General features: G+C 36.4%; 1 protein-coding gene across 6 annotated transcripts in view; it reads left to right on the forward strand.

Annotated features, from left to right (window-relative positions):
- Window positions 1–27,005, forward strand: part of LYST (lysosomal trafficking regulator) — a 211,994-nt gene that overhangs the window by 103,952 nt on the left and 81,037 nt on the right. For 5 of the 6 annotated variants that reach the window (XM_049868668.1, XM_049868670.1, XM_049868672.1 and 2 more), the window contains exons 21-30: window positions 738–936; window positions 3,865–3,996; window positions 6,466–7,093; window positions 7,968–8,145; window positions 9,960–10,129; window positions 11,448–11,678; window positions 13,860–14,026; window positions 14,627–14,779; window positions 18,169–18,330; window positions 18,976–19,167. In XM_049868668.1, coding sequence (XP_049724625.1) covers window positions 738–936; window positions 3,865–3,996; window positions 6,466–7,093; window positions 7,968–8,145; window positions 9,960–10,129; window positions 11,448–11,678; window positions 13,860–14,026; window positions 14,627–14,779; window positions 18,169–18,330; window positions 18,976–19,167 — 2,212 coding nt within the window. The remainder of the gene's footprint in view (window positions 1–737; window positions 937–3,864; window positions 3,997–6,465; window positions 7,094–7,967; window positions 8,146–9,959; window positions 10,130–11,447; window positions 11,679–13,859; window positions 14,027–14,626; window positions 14,780–18,168; window positions 18,331–18,975; window positions 19,168–27,005) is intronic. The other variant, XM_049868673.1, reaches the window with a different exon arrangement.

Here is a 27,005-nt window from a genome sequence, read left to right on the forward strand (position 1 = left end):
TAGTTTTATCTGTCAGAAATTTTCCCTTCTGATCCCATAGTAGTAGTAAAAATTGTTGTTGTAGTAGTAATAGTAGTAGTCAAAGTAATGGTACTAGTAATAATAGCTAACATTTATATGGAGCCCTGGTGGCACAGTGGTTAAGAGCTTGGCAGCTAACCAACAGGTCGGCAGTTGGAATCCACCAGCCGCTCCTTGGAATGCCTATGCAGCAGTTCTACTCTTGTCCTATAGGGTCACTGTGAGTCGGAATCGACTGGACTGCAATGGGTTTGGTTTTGTACTATTGTAAGAGCTTATGGTAACTCATTTAATCCCTACAACAACCCTTTGAAGTAGCACTAGTACTATTCCTGTATTATAGATAAGGAACCTGATACATAGAGATGTTCAGTAACATGCCCAAGGTCACAGAGCTAATGGAGGAGCCAAAATTCAAACCTGGGATGTTTGGCTTCTGAGTCCATGCACATAAATACTATGATGTACCTTTGCCTCAGTTAACTAAGATAAATGGGCTGAAGTTAAATTGCCATCACTTTTAATGAATTCTTAATAGCAAGACTGCTTGAATTGAGAAATAGCAACTCAATTTAATGGTAAATACGGTCAGACTAGAGTAATAAACCCACCCAAATCTATCTTAAAAAGAATATCTGCTTAAATGAAAAACGTTGATTAAGTTGACAGTTCTCTTTAAATCTAAAGAGTTTGATTTTTTTTTTTTTTTTTTCCAGGAACACAAAGAGGGGCAACTTACGTCCATGCCCCGAGAGGTTTGTAGATCATTTGTGAAAATTATAGCAGAAGTCCTTGGATCTCCCCCAGATTTGGAATTATTGACAATTATCTTCAATTTCCTTTTAGCAGTTCACCCTCCTACTAATACTTACGTTTGTCACAACCCCACAAACTTCTACTTTTCTTTGCATATAGGTAGGTAAAATCATTTTTGTTAGATCTTAGCTATCTCCACTTTCTTTTTTTTCTTCCCACTTGATCCACATTTGTTTGATATTCAGTGAATGACCTCTGTGTGCTAAAAACTGTCCTAATTAAGTACTGGGATTGGGACAGGGAAGAAAGTAATAAAATGAACTGACATGGTCTCTGCCCTCAGAGAGCTTAAGTTCCAAAAGGAGACATATACTCAAATAAGTACAGTAAGAAACAATATTTGGTGAGTACTTAATCGATACAAAGGAAAAGCTAATTAGATTTCAGAGGAGTGAGGGCTTCATCAGACAGCTGTGGAGGGAGAAGATATAATAGGTTACATGTCATTTGACCTGGGCATTGAAGAATTTAGGTAGAATTTGGGTAGGTAGATTGAAGAATTAGCATTCCAAGTGAAGGGAATGACTTAATGGGAGGGGGAAAAAATGTGAATAGAAAACAAAGAATAATGTATTTTACCCCAGTATAGGGTATCTATAAAGATGTGGTGAGAAAGAATACCATAAATCAGTTTACAACCATCATTTGTTTGTTTTTTCCCCTACAGTCATTTTAAATGAGTCGTTGAATGTAAGGCCAAAAAAATTTGAACTTGTATTCTAGTTAGAGATTGTTAAAAGATTTTGTTTTGTATTGTTTGTTTTGTTTTGAGTAAAGCAGTGTGATGTAAGTAAATTATTGCAGTAGGATGCAAGAAGAAAAAGTAGAAGCAGTAAGACCTATTTAGTAGTCTGAAAGCAATATGAAATAATAGAATCTGGTCATAGTAGCAGTAGAATTGGAAAGGAGAGGTAAATGTAGAAGTGTGAAGGCTGGGATGGGATGTTAAGGAATGAGTTTAGTCTTTATGTTGCATTTGTGGTTCTGTAGTTAATCATAGTGTAATTGTCTAGCAGGCAGTTGGATATGAAGAGTATGACATGGAGTTAAAGCTTTGACAATAGATGAGACCAGTGAAGAAAAGCAGATAGAGAAGGAAAGAGGAAGCTAAGGATAGACCTTATACACCTACTCCTCACTTATTGACTATCTCGTTATCCGATATTTTGCATCTATGACAATAGTAAAATATCTATTATTCCACTATTTTGTGCATTAATGATGTATGAGTGGCAGTAATGAACACCAAGGTACAAGGTAAGACTAATGCTGACTGTGGTGGTTAAGGTTATGTGTCAACTTGGCTGGGCCATGATTCTTAGTGGTTTGGCAGTAATGTAATGATGTAATTTGGCAGTTATGTAATGATGTAGTCACCCTCCATTTTGTGATCTGATGTGGTCATCCTTCATTTTTGCATAATGCCAATTTCCGCCTAATCACCTGGTCTTTGGAACCTAACCATGTCGATAAGTGAGGAGTGGGTATATTGCTGCTTAGAAGGTGGGAAGGGAAAGAAGATAGTATAAGAGAAAGATGGAATAATCAGTGTTTTAAAAGAACTAGGAAAATGTAATAGGGTAAGAAATAAAGCAAGAGTATACCTATAAAAGAGCTAGCTAGTAGATTTAGTATGGAACACTAGTTGTAAAACAGCCATTTTAAGAAATAAAGTAAGAAATGAATAAAATTATTTAATAGCTGTAAAAATGCAAATGAATGAGATCGTATGACTTTATGTTAGGTTCAGGATACATTAAGTGAATAAAGTACTCCACAGGATCCTGGGGAGGGGTGGGATAGTTATATAAATGAGGAAAATAGGGCCTCCTCCCTTAAGGAGCTTACAGTCTACAAGAGGGGAGAGAGATATAAACGGATCATATGCCATGCGGATAGCACACTGATAGAGAAGTCAACATTCGGTTTTTTGACAGCATAGAGCATGGTAAGGGGTGGGAGATGTCTCCTGCCTGAAGTGAGTCTAAAAGATGGGTAAGAGCTGAAGGAAAGAGCCTTCCAAGCAAAGGAAATAGCTTGATAGGGAACTATGAGAAATTGGTGTTGCTGAAGTGTAATGTAAGAAGAAGGCTGGGGAGGAGGCTAGGGAATCTTGTAGACAAAGCTTAGACTTTATCGAAATTAATAAAGAGGCAGCAGAGAGTCACCGAAAGGTTTTAAGAAGGGGGTGACATTTGAGAGAGAGAAAATTCTGATAGCTGTCCTCACATTTGAGAGTGACAAGATGTCCATCAGGGATACCATTTAGAAGTCTGTGGCAGTAATCCAGGTGAGAAATAATAAGAGCCTGAATTATGGTACTATTTTAAGGATGAGAAGAGCTCAAGAAATAGGGAAATAAAATTAGTAGAACCTGGCAACTGACTTGATGTGGATAAAAGGAAAGGTAACGGTCAAGGAGGCGCCAGGTCTCTACCTGGTGAATGGGTGGTTCTGCCACACTAACCAGAGAACAAAATGTGAGGAGTGAATTCAGGGCAAAAAGATGATTCATATTTGTTGCATTTGTGGTGCGTGTAAGAAATCAAGCAGTTGAATTTACGAGTATAAAGCTCAGAAAGGAAGTTTAAGCTGGAAGTATCAGTTTTGGAGTCATGCTAAACATTGCAGGGGACATATAAAAATATAAGACACAGTCCTTCTCTCAAAGAACGAACAGATGAACACTTTGAAAAGACCGTAGTAACAAAAAAGTGAACAGTTAAATATTAAACTATAAACTTACTGTAAAAACAGTTGGAATTCAAAGGTGGTAGAAGTTATATGGCCGGTAATAAGTCCACAGAAAACTATAATAATAAATTATGGAGTATAAGTACCCACATATCAAGTGTGTTTTAGTATAAAGTATGTCATATTTTTTCCTCTTTGAACATCTTTTTGTAAAAATGTATATTTAATGATTTGCTTTTAAAGTTATATTTTTGTCTCTCCTTTTTTTAGTTTGCCATCTCAAAATAAGAAAATTTTCTGTAAAATGAATTTGTTTTCCCTTTTGAATTCTAGATGGTAAGATTTTTCAGGAGAAAGTCCAGTCAATCATATACCTAAGGCATTCCAGCAGTGGAGGGAAGTCCGCTACTAGTCCTGAATTTATGGTAATAAGTCCGTCTCGCTTTACCGCTTCACCTTCTGAAGGTAAAAATAGTAATGATAAAAGTATAACCCTTCTAGATTTAGTTCTGATTATTTATGAATAAATTAAATTGTGCGTGTTTTGGTAGTATAATACAACCTGATATTCAGGCTAAATAAATGGAAGATTAAATTTGAAAATTACAGAATGTGTTTAAGGAGTAAATTTTCATTTCCTTCTGGTATCAGAACTTAAGCTCAGTCTAACAAGCTGTTCAGCACGGGTCCTCAGAAGAACATGGGAAATGGATAAAGCTTATACTATCTTGCTCTGGTATTCTCTATCCCTTCTTATCATAGTAATTAGTTTTTTTTTTTAACTGATCTGATTTGTTTTTCCATTTTTTTCAAAAGCTTTGTTTGGCTCACTCTCTCCTTTCTACCTAAACCAATCACTTGTCATTGAACGGCCATTCAATATTCCAGCCTCGAGTTCTTGACTCTCGGGACTTTCATCTGTATCTACCAATATGCATGCACCTGTGTTGGGCACTGGGTTTGTTTTTTTTTATGTTGGACTTTCTCATCACCCGCAATGCTTCCCACTGCTGAAACACTAGTATTCGATAACAGCCTCCTATCGTTCTAGTTTCTTTATCACCATCCCAGGTTCCTCTCTGCCTCTGCTTTCCCTATCCACCTAGGTCCCATTATCTAATAACTTAATTTTCTTGACATCGTCTTCAGTTTTCTTGTCCTCTTAATCTTTTGGTATTCTTGACCTGAAAAAGCCTAACCCTGGGTCAGTCTACCCTTGTGCCGTCTCCATTTCTATCTTCACACTGCTAAAAGCTGCTACAGAAAGTCACCCCTGGGAATTCCTGCTATTACAGAGGTCTCCAACTGTAGCAGGGCTTTCAACGTCACCCAGTTATTTTTCTACTACTCAGAATCAATTCTTTGTTCTGTTTTTCATAGTAAGCATATGCAGATCTTTAAGCCTGTAGCTCTTTTCTGTCTTCTTACTTTACTCTTTACAAACTTCCTCATCTCTAAAAAAATAAAATAAGGGCAGGTCTCCTAGCTATGAACTGGCCACATGTCTTTTCCTTTCCTGGCCAGTGTCCTTTTTCATAAGGAGCCCTGGTGGCCCAGTGGTTAAGCACTCAGCTGCTAACTGAAAGGTCGGTGGTTTGAACCCACCAGCCACTTCGTGGGAGGAAGATGAGGGAGTCTGCTTGCATAAAGATTACGGCCTTGGAAACACTATGGGGCAATTCTACTTTGTCCTATAGGGTTGCTGAGAGTCAGAATCGACTCAGTGGCAACAAATCCAGAGTAGAGCCTGAGAATGTGCATTTCTACCTACCACGTGGGTAGTGCTGATGCTGACCCTGCTGGTCCATGGATCCTGCCTTGGGTAGCGTGCACTTATATCCCATGCACTTACAGTTGGAATGAGTTTCTGGTCTCCTCCTAACATAGCATATTAGAAGCAGCAAATTGGAGAGACAGCAAGAAGAGAATCATTGCTTCTCACTAGTAGCAGCAAGAAGTGACTACAGAAGCAGAGGAGACAGAACTGTTTAGGGCCATTTAGTGTAACAACAACAACAATAAGTATGACAAGTATTACTATCATTTACTGAACACCTGTCTTATATGTCACACACTATGATGTGTTACAAATATGATCTCATTTAATCCTGAAAGCAGCCCTGCAAAGTAGGTATTCTGAACCCTCACTTTGCATTTGCAGAATCTGACAGTCAGATAATTAATTGATTTACCTAAGGCCACCTAATAACACACTTGCTGTTTGAATCTAGCTACACCTAGTTCCGCTGTATCAGAATGCATCTTAGAGACTGCTGGCCTAAGGTAAACTAAATTTCACTTAGTTGACTTAATTTCACTACAGTAGGGCAATTAATTCTAATGATTTTGAATCTTTCAGTCAATATTGTATTTTGTTAAGAAGGCAGAAAAAGACATACATTTTTGGAAGATTTTAATAAAAAATGGTTAAAAGAAAATTAGTTTTGGCATTTAAGAATTTTAATCATTAGTTACTAGGAAAATTCACTTAATATGGATTCTTTAACAGTACTAGGTAATTGGAATACAGGCAGTCCCTGGGTTACTAACTTCTGACTTACGGACATCTGGTACTTAAGAATGCACTGCCCTACAGCCTGTATTAGAAATTTGGGTTAAATACATACAATAGCTCATAATAATGAATGCACGTACTACTTTGTCACACTCATGAAAACGTTGGACGGTTTCGAAGCGTTTTATGTGCATAGAAAGGTAAAATACGTACTGTATATTAAAACAAACATTTGACTGACTGACACTAATAAGAAACGTATGTACCTGCTCTGACTTACCTACAAATCTGACTTAAAGACGAACTTAGGAACCGATCTCATCTGTTACCCAGTGACTGCCTGTACTGCTGTGGTGGTGACTGATGGTGGTCCCACTTAATAGATTTTTAGGTAACATTTTTCTCTCTATTCTAATTAGGAAACAATTCCTCCAGCATTACTCCACAACGTATGACTGCTCACATACTGCGTTCTAGAAGCCTACCAGCATTTCCTACTTCTTCACCATTAAAGCAGCCACAAAAACTGACCACAAGTTTGGATTGTAGTATTGACAAGTTACAAAATATTGCAGGTAATTATGTTGCTACCCCACCAGAGAAATGGAATCCTCTGGGGAGTTCTGAGATGCTGAAAAAAGGCAAAGAGGATGCATTCATCAGTAGCTGTGAGTCTGCAAAAACTGTTTGTGAAATGGAAGCTGTCCTTTCAGCCCAAACCTCTGTCAATGGTGTCCCAAAAGGAAAATTGGTGTTTCCAGTGGTCAAAGTAGATCATAAAGAGATGGGATCAGAACGCAGATCAGACGATGACAGTCCTGGGGATGAGTCCTGCCCACGCCGACCTGATTTCCTAAAGGGGCTTGCCTCATTCCAGCAAAGCCACAGCACTGTTGCAAGCCTAGGGTTAGCTTTTCCCTCGCAGAATGGATCTGCAGCTGTTGGCCGTTGGCCAAGTCTTGTTGATAGGAGCACTGATGATTGGGAAAACTTTGCCGTTTCTCTTGGTTATGAGCGGAACTACAACCGAACTGCAAATGCTCACAGGTACGCATGTGGTTTTGGATTCCTCCTTCCCACCTTTTTTTGTACTATTTCTTTGAAGAATCTCAACATTTCTAGAAATATCTTTATTACCTCACTTTTTACAGTACAGCATGTATATTAATGGATTGACACAGTGGCTGCAACAATGGACTCAAGCATAACAACGATTGTGAGAATGGCGTAGGACTGGGCAGTGTTTCATTCTGTTGTACATAGGGTCGCTATTACTCGGAACTGACTCGATGGCACCTAACAACAACAACATACATTAATAACAAAGAGAAAGATGCATTTCACTTTATTTTAATACTAGATAATGTTGGATTCCGTATTTAGCCAAAGGCTGAGCCATAAATAGCTGTTAAAGAAAAAAAAAACACTTGTGCTTTGTTTAATTCATTATGATTATTAGAGAAAAATTCTTTAGTTTGGAAACTTATAAAATTTGCTATTGTTCCAATAGCATTTTGAGTAGCACTGTCTGTGATGATAGACATGTTCTATATCTATCTGCCGTGCAATACCACAAATGGCTATTGAGCACTTGAGATGTGGCTAAGGCATCTGAAGAACTGAATTTTTGTTTATTTTCATTAGCTTTGCCATATGTGGTTAGTGACTGCTGTATTAGACAGCATAGACATAGACCAGAGTAGTGTTCAGTAGACTATGTGCCTCAAAAATATCAGTGATACAGATTGATGGTAAATTTGTTAATCACAGTTATACCAGAAAAAAATTTCTTAAATCTTATGAATATTTGTTTCACATGTTAAAACTGTGCGTATTACTACTCATCACAGTTCTTAAGGTAATATCATATAGTGTTCTCCCTGATATTGTGTTAATAAGACGTTGTTGGTCTCTGATTTAGTGTAACTGAAGACTGCTTGGTACCTATCTGCTGTGGATTATATAACCTCCTAAGTGGAGTTCTTCTTATCCTGCCTGATGTTATGCTCGAAGATGTGATGGACAAGCTCATTCAGGCAGATATACTCTTAGTCCTTGTTAACCACCCATCACCTGCTATACAACAAGGAGTTATTAAAGTAAGGGCAAATACTAGATAAATGTTGTTTGAACTTAGAAAAATAAATGTATGTGTAATTTAAAATTTGAATATATGTGTTAAGATGTACCTAGAGCTTTATTTTATAATTAAGGTTAATGAACTAATATAGTTCATTATTCATATTTCATATTTTTATATATATTATCATCCAATTTTAAATTCCTCTCTGTATATTGACTTATATCAGTGCATTTTTTTCACATATTTTGCCACTTAGTATGTCTGTTTTGCAAAAATTATGAGGAACAAGTAGTTCATTGGAAATACTTCCCTGCAGTGCAGTATCAAATCTTAGACATTTAGTTCGGATTTCAGCTTAGATGTCACCTTTTAAGAGAGGCCATCCCTGATCACCTTATCAAAAAAGTTTTCCACTGGCCCTGCTTCTCATTTATTTTGTCATAGCATCCTGTTTATTTATTATAATTGTCTTGTCAATTTGTCTGTGTACTTGTTTTTTTAATCTCCCACACTGAAATATAAGCTCCGTGAGAGTAGGCATCTTCTGTCTAATACCTGATAGATACTAAGGACATCGTTGAATGAATGAATGTGGGGTGCACATGGTTTCCATCAGAAAACAACCCAATATTGAGATGGTCTTTTAAAGGTTTTTTTTTTTAGTTTGGTTGTGGGATTCAGTTTAATCACTTGCACTTCAGCTCAGTATTTATTGAGCTCCCATTCCACGTGCAAAACTCTGGGTTAGTTATATGGGATATAAAGAAGAGTAACACAAGTCCCTACATTCAAAGGGCTTATAGTCTAGTTGGAGAGAGACACATGCCCAGCTGAGTAAGATGTGAGCAATTCTGTGCTGAGTGCTACAATGGCTGTATTAATAAAGGAGAATGGGAACATAGGAGAAGCAATTAATTCTGATGGGGGAAACAGCGAAGATTCATGCTAAAGGTATATTTTGTATCATGCTATGAACTTAGAAAGCTTTTGAGAAGACTAGTAAATAGGTGTATATTTTAGGATAGATACTCAGTTACCATTGTGAGGGACTGATTGCAGGGGAGAGAGAAACTGAAGTATTTTGTGTTAGCAGGCTAATGTCGTAGTCCAGGTGAGAAATCGTGAGTTCCTGGTCTAGGGTAGTGAGAAGTCAAAGGATGAGACAGATTTCAGAGACGTTTACCGGAATGGAGGAGAGTTACCTACATGATTAAATGTGGGTTATCAGGAAGAGAAAAGTCAAAAGTGAGTTTAGCCTTCAAAACTTACTACCATCTTCTAAGTTAGAAACTATGAAAGAAGTAGTTTTGGAAAGAAAAGTAAGTAGTTTAATTCTAGACATACTGCGTTTATGGTGATAGAAGAGAGTGGAAATCCAAGCCTGTGCTCAGGATAAATAATGTCAAAAAATCTAGAAATAGAGCTTCAGGCTCTGTGTATATAGGCTTACAGAGAGATCATAGTACAGCTTACAGCTATTGCCTGATTTTTTTTCCTTCAGAATTATGCACACATATCAACTGGTTAAAAGCTATGGCTGCTAACCAAAAGGTCAGCGGTTCCAATCCAGCAGGCACTCCTTGGAAACTCTATGGGGCAGTTCTACTCTGTCCAATAGAGTCACTATGAGTCGGAATTGACTCCATGGCAACAGATCTCCAAAATAAAGTCATTTTTGTTTTTCTTTGGTGGTGGCATTTTCTTTTGAGTTTTCTATGCATATCTATGCATAGTGAAATTAATTTACAAGTATGGCACATTGGCTGGTTTGAATACATAACAGTAAATCTGAATTACGTTATCTAAATTGTCTTACTTTTTTTTCTTTAGCTATTAGATGCATATTTTAATAGAGCATCTAAGGAACAAAAAGATAAATTTCTGAAGAATCGGGGCTTTTCCTTGTTAGCCAACCAGCTATACCTTCATCGGGGAACTCAAGAATTGTTAGAATGCTTCATTGAAATGTTCTTTGGTCGTCGTATTGGCCTTGATGAAGAGTAAGTGTGTCCTGCCCTCCACCATAATTGGGGATCTTTCGTTTTCTTCTTCTCTTCGTTTTAAATCTTAAATGTAAAATTTAGTGAACTCATTCCTAAAATTATTTGGTCACCTTTAGGGGGGAAAATCTGTTGAAAGTAATTTTCCAGATGAATCAATTATTTCCAATATGATATTCTTTCTCGTATAACTTCCTCCTTTGTATTTCATTCATTAGCTAGAAACCAGAAACAAATTAATTCTGTATTAAATGAAAAAAAAGATTTGACATATAATATTAACATGTGGCTGCCATAAGTTAGAATCCACTCAACAGTGGTTTATTAACATGGGGTTAACGAGAAAGAAACGTGGCTTGTGCAGTCTCAGTGACAGATGGCGTGAGTGGTCCCCAGAGGAGCTCCTCACTCCTCTCGAAGGCCGTGGGTTATCCTGGAGAAGAGTGGTCACTGGAATCACTGCCCTGGAATTTCTGGATGTAGCGATCAGTGAGATTTGACCGCAGTGTAATGCTGAAGGATTAGCAAATTAGTATGATAATAAAAGAGTATCTTCTCCCAAACCGAAAGTTTGGCAGAAAAGTTAAACTGTTATTTTTGTCTATGACAGAGCAGAGAAAAATGTCTCTTTATTGTAGTAGGTAAATTTAGACCCTCAGGAAATTTACTTGTTTATTTTGGTAATTCCAGTACCAGTACTTTTTAATAACATACAACTTTTGGTTTTCCAAAGCAGTTCTATATTACCTCATTTGATTCTCAAAGCAGTCTTGAGAAAAAATAGGTCAAGTATCATTACCCATACTTGACAGGTAAAGAAAATGAGGGGCAAAATGCTTAAATGATTTCCTTTCATCATGGAGGCAAACAGTAGTGGGACAAGAACTCAAGAGTCATTCCTTTTGCTAGGCCTCTTTCGCTAGTTCACTGTCTCTTAAATACTATGTAAAAAAGAAAAATAATAATTTTCCTGAATACCTATTATATAGCCCCTAAAGCAGGGGTTCTTAACCTAGAGTCTTTGGACACTTAATGATGAATTAAAGTGAGCCACTTAACCGTATGAAAGTGTATACAAAGTGTTTTATCTGAATGTTTGTGTGTGTGTCTTGGGAAGGACTCTTAGCAACAGCTTTTAATTTTTTACATTTTGTAATATAAAAAAAAAGTTAAGAGCTCTTGTTCCCCAAATTTCTTTCTTATAGCTTCAAAATCAGGTTAAAAAAAAAAAAAAGCCTGCCATAGTTGTAATCACTTTTCCTTATTTTGTGGCTGCTTGCTTACTAATGTATTCTTAACTGTGTATTATTTATTATAGGTTTGATCTGGAAGATGTGAAAAACATGGGACTTTTTCAGAAGTGGTCTGTCATTCCAATTCTGGGACTAATAGAGACCTCTCTATATGACAACATACTATTGCATAATGCTCTTTTACTTCTTCTCCAAATTTTAAATTCTTGTTCTAAGGTAGCAGATCTGTTGTTGGATAATGGTCTTCTCTATGTGTTGTGTAACACAGTAGCAGCCCTGAATGGATTAGAAAAGAGGTAAGTTTTCAATTATTATTTAAATTGTATCCTAATAAATAATTTAAAAAAGCCTTAGTAATAGGTTGCATTAAAACATCTGGTTTTTAAAAATACTTCCAAAGAACTTCTTTCCCACGAAATTGATTAGATTAAATCACTTTGGCAAAAGTATCGTTATCATTTTCAACAAAGCTTGGTTAAAAAGAAGGTGTTTTTATATGACCTATTTTTATGTTTAGATGTTTAGAGATTGAAGATAAGTAAAATAAATTTAATTGCCCTCAAATATATTTACCAACCTTTCACCATACCATTATAAAATATGCTGATGTTAATAAAACAAAACGAGACTAAATGGGCACACCAGCCAGGGGCAAGGACTAGAAGGCAGGAGGGGACAGGAAAGCTGGTATTGGGAAACCCAAGGTTGAGAAGCAGAAAGTGTTGACATGTTGTGGGGTTGGCAACCAGTGCCACAAAACAATATGTGTATTAATTGTTTAATGAGAAACTAATTTGCTTTGTAAAACTTTATCTAAAGTACAGTTAGATAAATAAATAAAAATGCTGATGTTAAGATAAAAATGAGAGCTAACCAATCTAGAGCACTTGCCAGGCACATAGTTTTGTTTGCATCATATTTGCACAACAATCCAAAGTACTATTATTGTCCCCACCAGGAATTGGAAATTGAGGATTAGAGAGAGAGGGTAATTCATTGAAAATCACACAGCCAGTAAATAGGAGACAACTTGAGATTGAATTGTTCTCCCTTCAAAAGACTGCATTTTGAACTCACCATGCTATCCTACAATTAACATACTATATGATTGTCTACTACCATAAATTAATTTCTAATAGCCAGAAGCCACATTGGCAAGTAGTTCCCACCAAATTGATTAACATGTTTAAAAAATATGTTAGATTAGATTTTTTATTTAGATTTTATTTAGATTTGGTGTCTGAATTTATGATATATAGTAGAACATTTTTATTACCATGATGTTAAAACATAAATCTCCAGAGCAAGAATATGCGAAGCCCTCTCTTGTTCACACTAAAACATTAAGTATTTTCTGTATTTTTCAGAAAGGGCAGAGCATATCCTTAGTGACTCTCTAGGCCAAAGGAGGACTCAAGTTTTATTGAGCACATGTTATTTAGGGCCTGTGTGTTAGGCATATGGGTAATACAAAGAAATGAGAAGTATATTTCCTCAAAACAGTCTTGATTACAACACAGTGCATGAAGTTGATAGAACTTAGGAGGGTGTCCACAGGCTCATTCTGAAGGTGATTTTTTTTTAATTGTATTTACTGAATGTCCCCATGTACTACTCTATCAGTTGGCCAAAGACAAACAGTTCTAACCCTTGCTTGATTTGGAAAAAGTAAATGGATAGGAGTGTTTAGGCCTAATATCACACACTGAGGAAGATTATAAGAGTTAAAAATTGAGGGACCCAAACCCACCAAACCAAACCCGTGGAGTCAATTCTGACTCAAAGCGACCCTATATGACAGAGTAGAACTGTGTCAGAGTTTCCAAGGCTATAAATCTTTACGGAAGCAGACTGCCACATCTTTCTCCAGTGGAGCAGCTGGAGGGTTCGAACTGCTAACCTTTTGGTTAGTAGCCAAGGTCTTAACCACTGCGCCACCAGGACTCCAACTGAGGAACTGAAGGAACAAATTCATATTTATTTAGTATTTATTAAGCATATTTTCAATCATTAAAATAATTATAATTTATAAAATGAGGTTCAGTGAGATAGATTAATTTTTCAAATTTACCTTCTCTGAGAAGTCTTCTCGGTGTTCTGTTGACACCCACACAACCTTAACCCTTAGTGTGGACTAGGAACCTGCCCATGTTAATCTTTATTGTAACACTTACCACCATTTACTGTTTATAGCTATATCTTTACTCATCTGGTCCTCTGCGAGACTATAGTATACACTTTCTGACAGAAGTCAAAAGTGTCTTATTTCTAATTCTAGCATGCAATACCGTATTATATAATAATATAAAATAATCCAGCATAGAGTAAGCACAAATAAATATTAAATGAATGGATGCATGCATTAATTAATGGATGCTGGTAGCACAGGAATTTAAACCCAGTTGTCCTTGTCTTAAATTATTTGTTCTTTTTCTTAAAAATGTTCTATTTTTTTTTTTTTCTTTTGTTATCTTTAGCATTCCTTTGAATGAATACAAATTGCTTGCTTGTGATATACAACAACTTTTCATAGCGGTTACAATTCATGCTTGCAGTTCCTCAGGCTCACAGTATTTTAGGGTTATTGAAGACCTTATTGTACTGCTTGGATATCTTCAAAACAGCAAGAACAAGAGGACACAAAGTAAGATTTATTTTTTATGAGTTTAGGGGGAGTTTTATAGTAGCCAGACATGTTATTTAAACCTAATCTTTTTATTCTTGGAAACTCTTTCACTGAAGATGTTCACTTTAATTTTGTGATCATATCTATTGGCTTTAAAAAGAAGCCTTTTTAAGTGGCAAAAATAGAAAAAGTGATGCCTTGATTTAATACAATGAAATAAATTTATGAGCCAGTATTTTTCCAATGGAGTCCTAGTTGCACAGTGGTTAAGAGCTTGCTGCTAACCAAAAGGTCAACAGTTCGAATCTGCCAGCTGCTACTTGGAAACCCTGTGGGGCAGTTCTTTGCTAAGTCAAAATCGACTTGATGGCACGGAACAATTTTTTCATTGAATTTTGCATAGTGGCCACCCAGAAATTTGCTATAAAGTTGCTTTTAAAGACAGTGTTACAATGTTTACTATCCTCAAGAACCCATGTTTACCAAAATTTTTACATCAATGTTTTTAAATTAATAAAATATTACTGGCAATTAGATATTACATGAATATAAAAATAAGTTTAATTTAAAAACTTAACAACCCATGGCTTGAAAGCAGTCTCTGTCTTCTGTTTTTAGCTATGGCTGTTGCACTACAGTTTAGAGTTCTGCAGGCTGCTATTGAGTTTATAAGGACCACTGCAAATCAGGACTCTGAAAACCTTACCAATTCCTTCCAGTTACCTTCTGCTCCCCATCATACAATGTTTCAAAAGCAGAAGACCATTGCTGGTGAGTACTGAAATAATATTTTAATGATTATAAATGGAAGGTGGCTTTACTTTCCTGTATTATGATGCCACTCACATTTTTAAATATTTCTTAAAGTAAAACATTAAGCTATAAGTTTTAAGAGCATTTTCCTCCCAGAGGAAGCTATTCTGCTGCTTTCTTTTCAGTGTTGTTCTCATTTAGTTATTTCTTGAGCATTCTACCATGTGCCAAGCACAGTGCTAAGTGTTGGAGGTACACTGAAGAAAAAAACAGATACAGTTTCTGCCCTTGTGTAGCTAATAGAATAGTGGGAACCATAGAGGTGGGACTAGAGATTGTAATAGGACAACGTGATTTACATCAGGAGTTAGGGGAAGTCTCTGAGGAACTGAGATTTCAATATAGACATAAAGGATAAGAAGGGAGCTAGCAAGAGGAAGAGTTAGTGGCTTGAGTGAAGGTCCTGAGGTGGGAAAAGATTAGCCTTTTTGTTCAGAAAACTGAAGGAAAGCCATTCAGCTAGAGTATAGTACTTGATGAAAGAGCGATGCCAGATGATGCTGTAGAGGATGGCACGGGCCAGTCCATATATAATGATACAGGCCATGTTAAAGAATTTAGATTTTATCCTAACGAGAAGTCATCAAAGGTTTTTTGGTAGGAGGCATGATATAATTAGATTTTTATTTTATAAAGATCACTCTGGCTTCTGTGTGAGAATAGGTTAGAGGTGAGCAAGAAAGGTAGTGGGAGTCCAGTACTACTGCTATTACATGACAAGGAAGGAGATGATGGTAGCTTGGGTATGGTTAGAATGCAAGTGACATCAGGCTTACTGTAAATTAGTATGTATTATCCAATAGTAAGTATTAATATTGTCAGGTTCCCTTATTTTTTTCACAAAATCTGCTATAACCTTTATATACACATAATCCTGAAAGATAACAAACACATACACACGCACACACATGCATGTGTACTTACATGTGCATGTGCTTACATATACATAAATGTGTATGTATCTATAAAAAACCAAACCCAGTGCTGTGGAGTCGATTCCGACTCATAGCGACCCTACAGGGCAGAGTAGAACTGCCCCATAGAGTTTCCAAGGAGCACCTGTTGGACTTGAACTGCCGACCTTTTGGTAGGCAGTCGTAGCACTTAACCACTACGCCACCAGGGTTTCCTATGTATCTGTAGTGGATATATATATACACACATTACATATATATATGCTTTATACATACATACACACACACACACACACACATATATATATACACGTACACGTATGTATATATGTTGTTAGGTGCCGCCAAGTCAGTTCCAACATACAGCAACCCTGCGTACAACAGAATGAAACACTGTCCAGTCCCGCACCATCCTCATAATCATTGCTGTGTCTGAGCCCAGTGTTGCAGCTGCTGTGTCAGTCCGTCTAATCAAGGGTCTTCTTTTTCACTGACCCTTACCAAACTACCTTACCAAACATGATGTCCTTCTCCAGGGACTGGTCCCTCCTGATAATACGTCCAAAGTACATGAGACTAAGTCTTGCCATTCTCACCTCCGAGGGGCACTCTGGCTGTACTTCTTCCAAGACAGATTTGTTTGTTCTTCTGGCAGTCCATGGCATATCAAATATTCTTCACCAACACCATAATTCAAAGGCATCAATTCTTCAGTCTTCCTTATTCATTGTCCAGCTTTCACATGCATATGAGGTGATTAAAAATACCATGGCTTGGGTATATATATATACACACATACACTTACAAATGTATATGTGTGTGTGTTTCTTAAATATCTCCAAACATAGATCAGTTGACAAATTGTTTGAAGTTTAATCACCCCTATGGTCTTAAAGTCTCTTAAATCCCAGCCTATCTATGTTAAGCTACTTCACTGTGTTGAGTGCTGTGCCAAATTTTAAAATCATGTGAAAAAACTCATCCATAGAGAAAAGCTATTAAATATGCACTATTTTGTGGTAGCTTAGTTTAAATTTTGCTAAATAAAAATTAATGCTGAATAAAATTTCTGAAGTATTCCATATAGCCAAACTCATTTCCTCTATATGTCCTTCCTAATTTAATATCTAAGCACAGTTTCCCCTCTTCAGCTGTCCTCCCAGTTGTTACCTCACCTTTGTCCTGGGTAGAAGTCTATTCTTTACCATGCTCAGCTTCCTACATGCCGAAAAATGACTTTTGAACCACCTTTTTGCAGGATTTATTATAGAGTCTGTCATAGCTTAGATGGGATTCACCTTCTAATGACATAGGAAAATATACCTTTACTACTTTCACAAAATCCTGCTGTTTCGTTCTTGTTGATGTTCACACGTCCATTCCTTCCTTGCTTCCATAGTAGATCCCTGATTTAATTTCCAATGAGCTTGTGCCTTAGCTAACCCAGTAGCCATCTTGCTGTTTTCTGTTTGGTCTGTGATTTTTCCAAGTCTACCATCCCATCTCTTTCTTTAGATACTAGCATTTTTATTACCTTGATCCTCGGAGTCCTGCATAGCTCCACGTTTGTTGTTCATTTTTTGTTTGTTTGAGTCATTTTAAAACCAATCATGGGCTTTTCTACTAGACCACTCTTCCTTTTTTTCTGACTCCTCTAGCCTGTTATTGTAGTTGGGCTTGTATTTTTCACCCTATCTAAGTAAATGCAACTGCTATGAACTATATAAGACTTACAGAATCCCATAAATTTCAAGCTTGATTAAAAAGCCTTAAAAGCCACGCAGTCTTAAAAAGCCTTAAAAGCCACGCAGTCTTAAAAAGCCTTAAAAGCCACGCAGTCTTCGTTGTACAGATCCACTGAGGCCCACAGTTAGGAACTGCTGAAATGGGGACCCTTCACCCCTCCCTTTGTGTGCTATACCACAGCCACCCACTCCAGGTCTGTCAGATCCCTTAGGACCCATCTCCCAACCAGTCTCCCCTACCACTTCTTTCTGTTTTAAATACTTCTCTTATTTAAACTGTGTCTTTGTGAATCCAGCTTACAAAATACCACTTTATATGTTAAGTTGTTGCTTTGTAATTGTTTATGGTGACCAACTGGTTTTACAGCATAAAAGCTGTAGGTTTTTACATAAGAAGAATCTATCTAAACTAAGGACATAGTCTGACAATGTTGTTCTTGAACAGTATCCATTGGTTTCTTTTTATTTGTTCCTTTTTTGCCTCAAAAGTGACTCTACCCACCAAAATACATTAACTGATTAAAGGTACTGATTAAAATACTGGACGATCTAAAATGCTATTAAAATACCTAAATGTCTTGCAGGATGAGTCATTAAAACCTCTTATCAAAATTTAGTCATATGTAAGTAAATTTTATAGAGGCTGTTTATGGAAATTGATAATATGTTTTCACAATTTAAAACAAAGATTCAGGTCCAATGCAGGGTTCCAATAATCTTCATCTACCAAGACGTCATTTTGGTTCCTGTGGTCAGCTTCCAATGCACGTCTCCTTCAGTCTGTTAAATCAGGATTCATCCCCCTCGTTTTCTCCTGGATCCGCTACCTATGAATTACCTCCTGGAGCAGGTGCAGTAATGGTGCAGGAATGCCACTCCTCCCTGTTCAGCCTGAGGCCACATTTCTCAGGGAATGCTTCTGTAGGATTGAATTCCAAATGTTGTGTATGTCCCAAATTGTTTTAATAACAAATCACTGGAATTATGTTCATCTTTCTGATCTCTTCACTTTCATTTGACTGATTTTGTTTGTCACTATATACCCTTTTCAAAAGTACTTTAGAAAGTTTGACGGTGGTAATTATCCCAAAATTAGAATGTTCTGGCTAAAACATGGGTGCTTTAAAAATCTGTTGATGATTTCGGATACAAGGAAGTGAAACAGTAAAACCTCCTGAACTACTTAAGCTTATCTAATATTTTGAGTTTTGCAGAAAACTCTGACTTTGCCAAATGAAATCTGTCCTGTTAAGCATTGTCACTAGCTTTACGACTTCTTTACGACTTGTCAAAAGTACTGTTGCACTTCTTCAAAAAGGGAAAAACATCACTTTTTCTTAATTACTCTCTTTTCCTTGTATAAATTAACTTTGTGTTAAGTAAGGGTCTTTCAGTGGTCTGATAATCAAACAGTTGGAGCAAAAATAGTTCCCTTGATGAAATTGTGGACTCCTCCTTTGTTAACACTGGCATTTGATAATTTATATGCTTGAAGGTCCTCGAAAATTTTCTCTTGCTCAAACTGAGTCTCTCCTGATAAAAATGCGTTCAGTGGCAAGTGACGAGCTTCATATGATGATGCAACGGAGAATGAGCCAGGAGAACCCTGTCCAGGCAACTGAAACAGAGCTGGCCCAGCGACTGCAGAGGCTCCTCGTTTTAGCAGTTAACAGGATCATTTATCAAGGTAGGACTACAGAATGAGTTCCTTCTTCAGATCTCGGCTTAAAAGGGAAATGACTTCAGAAGGAATTGATTAGGTTTCAAATTTGTAAACAGCATCATTTTTCATTTTTTAAGGTCTAAACTGTTAAAGGAATTTCGTATTTGGAACTGATACCCTTGGTTAAAAGTCCACTTTTTAATGTGTTAAATGCTGGCCTAGATTGACCATTGAGTTTGAAACAGTATAGCACTTCCATTTTTCTTTTTTTTAATTAAACTTTTATTTTGAGATAATTGTAGAATCACACGTAGTTGTTAAAAAACAATGCAGAGATACCTTGTACCCTTATCCAGTGCTCCTCAGTGGTAACTATAGTAAGTACCTATCACTACGAGCATACTGACATTGATACAGTCAAGATAAAGAGCAATTCCATCACCACAAGGAGTCCCTTATATGTTGCCCTTTTATAGGCACACATACACTTCCCTCCTATCCCCACCCACTCCTTAAACCTTGGCAACCTCTCATCTGTTCTACATTTCTATAAATTTATCATTTCCAGAATGTTATGTAAATGGAAACATGCCATATGTATTCTTTCAGGATTGGCTTTTTTTATTCAGTATTATTCTCTGGAGACTCATCCAGGTCGTTGCTTGTATCAATAAAAAAAAAATAAAAATAGATTTTTCCTTTTTTATTGCTGGGTAGTATTCCATGGTTTGTATCCACCAGTTTATTTAACCGTTCATCCTTTAAAGTACATCTGGGTTGTTTTCCAGTTTGAGGCTATTACAAATAAAGATGATATGAACATTTGCGTACAGGCTTTTGTGTTAATATAATTCTTCATTTTTCAAGGATAAATCCCTAGGAGTACCATTACTGGGTTGTATGATAGTTGCATGTTTAGCTTTTTAAGAAACTGCCAGACTTTTCCAGAGCTGCCTTGCCATTTTACATTCCCACCAAGGCACGAGTGATCCAGTGTCTTCACATTCTCAGCAATATTTGGTGTTGTTATTCTTTAATTCGGACATCGTCATAGGTGTGTAGTGATAGCTCATCGTGGTTTAAATTTCCATTTCCCTGAAGGCAAATGATGTTGAACATCTTTTCATGTTCTTATTTGCCATTTGAAAGAGCCTTGGTGGTGCAGTGTGGTTAAAGTGCTTGGCTGCTGACCAAAAGGTTCTCGGTTCCAACCCACCAGCACTCCGCAAGAGAAAAATGTGGCAGTCTACTTCTGTAAAGATTACAGCCTTTGAAACCCTATGGAGCAGTTGTACTTTTCCTATAGGGTCACTGTGAGTTGGAATCGACTTGATGGCAATGGTATTTGCCATTTGTACATTCCCTTAACAAAGTGTTACATGGAGCAAAAGTTGTTCATTGTTGTTGTTGTTGTTGTTTTTTATTGTGCTTTGGGTGAAAGCTTACAGCTCAAGTTAATTTCTCATACAAAAATTTATATACATATTGCTATGTAACACTAGTTGCAATCTCTATAATGTGACAGCACACTCTCCCTTTCTACCCCAGGTTTCCTGTGTCCACTCAACCAGCTAAAAATTGTTAATTTTCGTGAAGTCCAATATATTAGTTTTCCTTTTATGGATTGTGCTTTTGGTGTCTAAGAACTCTTAGCCTGGCCTTAAATCCTAAAGAATTTTTTCTATTTTTAAGTTTTACGTTTTACCTTTAAGTCCATAACCCATTTTAAGTAATTTTTGTATAAGATATGAAACTTAAGTTGAGGTTTTTTTGGGTTTTTTTCCTCTGTGTAAGTCCATTTGCACCAGCACTATTTGTTAAAAGATATCTTTCCTCCATTGAATTGCTTTTGTACCTTTTTCAGGAATAATTTGGTCATATTTTGTGTTGATCTATCTCTGGGTTCTCTCTTCTGTTCCATTTATCTATGTGTCTATTCCTTCACCAATACCAAGAGTCTTATATAGCTAACTTTAGCTATATGATAAGTCTTTATGTTGGGTAGACTGATCCTCCCACTTTATTCTTTTTCAAAATTATTTTAAGTATTCTAGTTCCTTTGCCTTTCCATGTAAATTTTAGAATAATCTTGTCTATATCTACAAAGATTTTTCCAGAATTTTGATAGGAATTGCATTAACATTAAATGTGTATATTAATTTAGGGAGAACTGACATCTTTACTATGTTGAGTCTTCCACCCTATGAATATGGCATGGCTTTCAATTTATTTAAATTTTCTTTGATTTCTTTCATCAGTATTGTGTAGTTTTTATTCAGCTACCAAGTCTTATACATGTCTTGTTAGATTTAAACCTAAATATTTCATGTTTTTCCACGATTGTAAATGATACTGCATTTTTAATTTTGGTGTCATTATTAATATATACAAAGACAATTGATTTTTATATGTTTATCTTGTATCCTTCAATCTTGCTGAACTCAGTTATTTGGTTCCAGAAGTTATTTTATAGGTTCCTCGGGATTTTCTACAGTGTAATTCGTGTCGTCTGCAAATAGAGGCAGTTTTATTTCTTCCTTTCTGATTTGTACGTCCTCTATTTCATTTTCTTGCCTTATTTCAGTGGCTTTAACTTTCAGCACTGTGTTCAGTAAGAGTGGTAAGAACAGATATCCTTGTCTTATTCCCAATCTTAGCATGAAAAGCGTTCAGTTTCTTACTATTAAGTATGATGTTATTGTATCAAATTAAGGAAATTCTCCCTCTATGCCTATTTTTCTGATAGTTTTTATCATGAATTTTTGTCAAATGCTTTTTCTGCATCCATTGATGCAATCATGTGATTTTTTTTTTCTTCTTAATCCTATTAATATGATAATTACATTGATTGATTTTCAAATAATGAACCAGTCTCGCAACCCTGGAATAAACCCCACCTGGTCTAATGTGTAATTCTTTTTATATATTACTGCATTCTATTTGCTAATATTTTGTTAAGAATTTCTCTCTACATTCGCGAGGGATCTTGGTCTGTAGTTTTTATTTTTTGTACTGTCTTTGTCTGATTTTGGTATCAGGGTAATACAGTTTCATAGAATGAATTGGGAAGCTCCCTCCTTTTCTAATATATGGAAGAGTTGATGTTAATTCTTCTTAAAACATTTGGTAGAATTATCATTTTCTATCCCATAGCCCAGTCCAACCCGTCTGAAGATTTGGCTCTGGGAATGGTTCCTGTCTTGGGCTAACAGAAGGTCTGGAGACCATGACCTCTGCGATCCTTCTAGTTTCAGTCAGACCGTTAAGTCTGATCTTTTTATGAGAATTTGAGGTCAGCATCCCACTGCTCTCCTGCTCCCTCAGGGGTTCTTTGTTGTGTTCCCTGTCAGGGCAGTCATCCGTTGTAGCTGGGCACCATCTAGTTCTTCTGGTCTCAGGCTGATATAGTCTTTGGTTTATGTGGCCCGTTCTGTCTCTTGGGCTCATAATTACCTTGTGTCTTTGGTGTTCTTCATTTTCCTTTGCTCCAGGTGTGTTGAGACCAACTGATACATTTTAGATGGCTGCTTTCTAGCATTTAAGACCCCAGATGCCACTCTCCAAAGTGGGATGCAGAATGTTTTTTCAATAGGTTTTATTATGCCAATTGACGTAGATGTCCCCTGAAACCATAGCCCCCCAACCCCTGCCTCGGCCGCACTGGCCTTTGAAGCGTTCAGTTTATTCAGGAAGCTTCTTTGCTCTTGGTGTAGTCCAGCTGACCTCTCTTGTATTATGTGTTGTCTTTCCCTTCATCTAAAATATTTCATGTCTACTATCTAATTAGTGAATCCCCCCTCCCTCCCACCTTCCACCCCACTCTCATAACCATCAAAGAATATTTTCTTTTCTCTTTAAACTATTTCTCGAGTTCTTATAATAGTGGTGTCATACAATATTCGTCCTTTTGCAGCTGACTAATTTCACTCAGCATAATGCCTTCCAGGTTTCTCCAGCCTGTGTTTTTTGAGGAAGTGGTACTATACATGCCCTCTAAGTTGTCAGATTTATATGTGCAGAGTTGTTTGCACTATTACCTTGTTATCTTTTAGATTCTGTGGGATATGTAATGGTATTCTCCGTTTGATTGCTGAAATTGGTCATCTATGTCTTCTCTATTTTTTCTACGCCAGACTTGCTAAAGATTTACCAATCTTCCTAATCTTTTCAAAGAACCAGCTCTTTGTTTCATTGGTTTTTCTCTATTTTCAGCTTCATTGGTCTTTACCCTTTATTATAGTCTTCCTTCTGCTTGCTTTGGGTTTATTTTGCTCTTCTTTTTCTAGGTTCTTAAGATGGGAGCTTAGATTACTGATTTGAGATTTTTCCTCTTTTCTAATGTTGCATTAAGTGCTATAAATGTCTCTGTCAACACTGCCCTAGCTGTGTCCACAAGGTTTGATATGTACTATTTTCATTTTCATTCATTTCTTTGTATTTTTTTGTTTCTCTTAAGACTTCCTCTTTGATCCATGGATTATTTAGAAGTATGTTTTTTGGTTTCTATGAGTTACTTCAACACTTATTCAATTTTTATTTATGTATAGTGTTCCGAGTGTATCTTTCTGCATAACTTTTTTAGTGGTTACTATAGGTTTTATAGGTATTACATCATACATACATAACTTATAGTCTACTGGTGTCATTTTATGGATTCTAATGAAGTGTAGAAACCTTACCTCCTTGTATGTCCCCTTACCCTCCCACATTTATAATTTTGTTAAATTTTTCCTTATATGCATTTAGAAACACATCAGACAATGTTGCAATTTTTGTTTCATCTGTCAAACATAATCTAGAAAATTCAAGAGAAGGAAAGCCTATTGTATTTACCCATATTTTTGCTTACCATGTTCTTCCTTCCTTCCTGATAGTCTAACCTTTTTTTTTCTTTTATGGTTGCATTTCTGTTTAGAGAACTTCTTTAGCCTTTCTATTCAGGTAGGTGTGCTGGCAACAAGCCCTCTTAACTTTCCTTCATCTGAGGATGTCTTGATTTCTCCATTATTTGTGAAGAATGTTTTCTCTGGGTATATGATTCTGGGTTGATACTTTTTTCTTTCAGCACTTGAAAAATATTGTACCACTTCCTTCTAGCTTCCACTTCCAATGTATTTAAAGTAAGCTTTTAAATATGATACAAATGCACAAATCGTAAGTGTGTAGTTCATTGCTTTTTAAAAAGTGCATACACTCGTGTTATCAAACCAAAATCAAGAAATAGTACATTACCAATACTTCAGAAGCTTGTATGTCCCTCCCAGTCATTATCCCTTCACCAAAGGTAACCACCTGTTTGCCTTTTACCATCACAACTTAGTAATCTAATTGTGCCTGTTCTTGAGTCATACTGCATATGTATAATATGGTATGTGTGCCTTTGTGCCTGACTTCTTTTGCTCAATGTTATGTTTGTAAAACTAATCCGTACTATTGAGTATAGCAGCAGGTCATTCATTCTCATTTTTGGTGAGTATTTCATCATATACATACAACACTGTTTACTTATGCAGAGTGCTATTGCTGGGCACTTGTGATTATGCTGCTGTGAATATTTTTGTGTTTGTTTTTCGGTAATATATATTCTTGTTTCTGGGGTTTGGCATATTCCTAGCAATGAAATTATGTATGTTAAGCTTCAGTAAATACTGTCAGACAGTTTTCTAAAATGGCGTACTAGCTTACACTTTCACTAGCAGTGAAGGAAACGTACAGTTGCTCTACATCCTTGCCAAACTTGGTATTGTCAGTGTTTTTAGTTTTAGTCTCCCCCCGACCCACTGGTTTTCTAGTAATATCTCATTGTGGGTTTTATTTGCATTCTCATAATAATTAATAATGTTCAGCTCCTCTTCTATGTTTATTGGCGATTTGGTATGCCCTCTTTTCTGAAGTGCCTTTCCTTGTCTTTTAACAGCTTTTTCTGTTTGGGTTGCCTGTCTGTCTGAATGATTTGTAGGAGTACTTTATACAGTCTAGATACGCATTCCTTGTCAGAAATACACATTGCAAATCTTCTTCATCTGTGGCGGGCTTTTTCTTCTTCATAGTATCTCTGGAAACCCTGGTGGTGTTGTGGTTAAGTGCTACAGCTGCTAACCAAAGGGTTGGCAGTTCAAATCCGCCAGGCGCTCTGTGGAAACTCTGTGGGGCAGTTCTGCTCTGTCCTGTAGGGTTGCTATGAGTCGGAATCGACTCAACGGCACTGGGTTTGGTTTTTTGGGTTTCATAGTATCTCTAATAAATCACGCACACCTGTTGCTGTTGAGCTGCTTCCAACTCATAGCAATCCTATAATGAATAAACCAAAAGCCAGACCTGTTGCCTTTGAGTCAATTTCAACTCATAGCAGCCCTATAGGAATGAGTAGAACAGCTCCATAGGATTTCTAAGGTTGTAATGTTTTTGGAAGTAGACTGCCATAGCTTTCTCTCACAGAGCAGCTGGTGGGTTCAAACTACAGACCTTTCAGTTAGCAGGCAAGTTCTTAAGCACTGTGCCACCAGGGCTCCTTCTATAATGAATAGATATTCTTAATTTGAATTACATTCCAGTTTATCAGTCTGTTCCTTTATAACATCCTTTCAATGTCTTCTTGATTAAATTTTTGCTTACCCTAAGGTCACAATGTTATTATCCCAGATTAGCTTTGAGAAGTCATATTGTTTTACTTTTCATATTTAACTCTACAGTTGATCTGCTCTTGATTTTTGTATGTAGTGTGAGGTAGGGGTCAGGATTCATTTTTTTTCATATGGATATGCAGTTGACCCAGCACCCTTTATTGAAAAGTCCATTCCTTCTCTATAGCACTGCAGTGGCGTCTTTGCCACAAATAAAATGCCCATGTGTATGTATAAAGCTGTTTCTGGACTCTCTATTGGCATCTTATATTTTTAAGATAGCACCATAATGACAAAGTATAGTGATGCCACATGTATGGTAGTCAGATTTATGGTACCATAACCCTTCATAATATAACTACAAATCTGGGAATAAGTAAAAAGGTCCTCTGAGTTGCAAAGAAAATAGCTGTCACAGAGACCATACACTTCGGTCATGAAGAAGAACAGCATTGCTCTTAAGCCAGAGCATATTAGCTTAATAAACTAAGGTTGCTAAATTAATAACTTGGTTATCTGCTTTCCACTGACATTGTGTTAACGTTGGCAGTTGTTAGATAACAGGAGATGAAAGCAGACTGACTGCCATTAACCAGAGTGGCTGTGTTTGTACAGTGAGGTAAGAGAAGAGTGAAACGCTACCCTGGTGCTTATGTCCAGGAGCAGTTTTTAATATGCTGTAATGAGAGAGAGTCAGTAAGATCAGTTTAAATTGCCTGCTGTGTATTTCTTTTTTAGAAGTCTAGAATCACAGTTTATTTCAGAAAAAAATTATATCAAATTGGAAATATTTTTTAAAGTTTCCCTGCTTTAAAGGGTGTAAATCAGTTGTTTAGAATATTCACTCATTTACCCACTTTATTTCCTTAAAATTCTGAATAAAGAAGGATTGAAGGCTAGTTTGTGAATATCTAGTTTTTAATTGATTTTATAGGTTTTAAAAGTAATAGAAATTTTCATTATTTTTATTTAAGCTTAAATTAATAAATACATGTATTTAATAAATACATATAATTTCACAATTATAAAGTTTTAATAAATATGAATCAAAAACCCTTCGGAAAAATTATGTGTAAAATAATCTATAACAAATAAGTGTATTGCATTTACTGCATCTTATTACACATTTATATTGTGATGGCTAAATTACTAATTACATAGAATATTTTTACCAGCATCATTACCGTTTGTAATATGTCAGTGATTTGACTAATCTTCTTTATTATTATTTTTTTAATT

Source organism: Elephas maximus, chromosome 24, assembly GCF_024166365.1.
Source record: "Elephas maximus indicus isolate mEleMax1 chromosome 24, mEleMax1 primary haplotype, whole genome shotgun sequence".
Lineage (NCBI taxonomy): Eukaryota > Metazoa > Chordata > Mammalia > Proboscidea > Elephantidae > Elephas > Elephas maximus.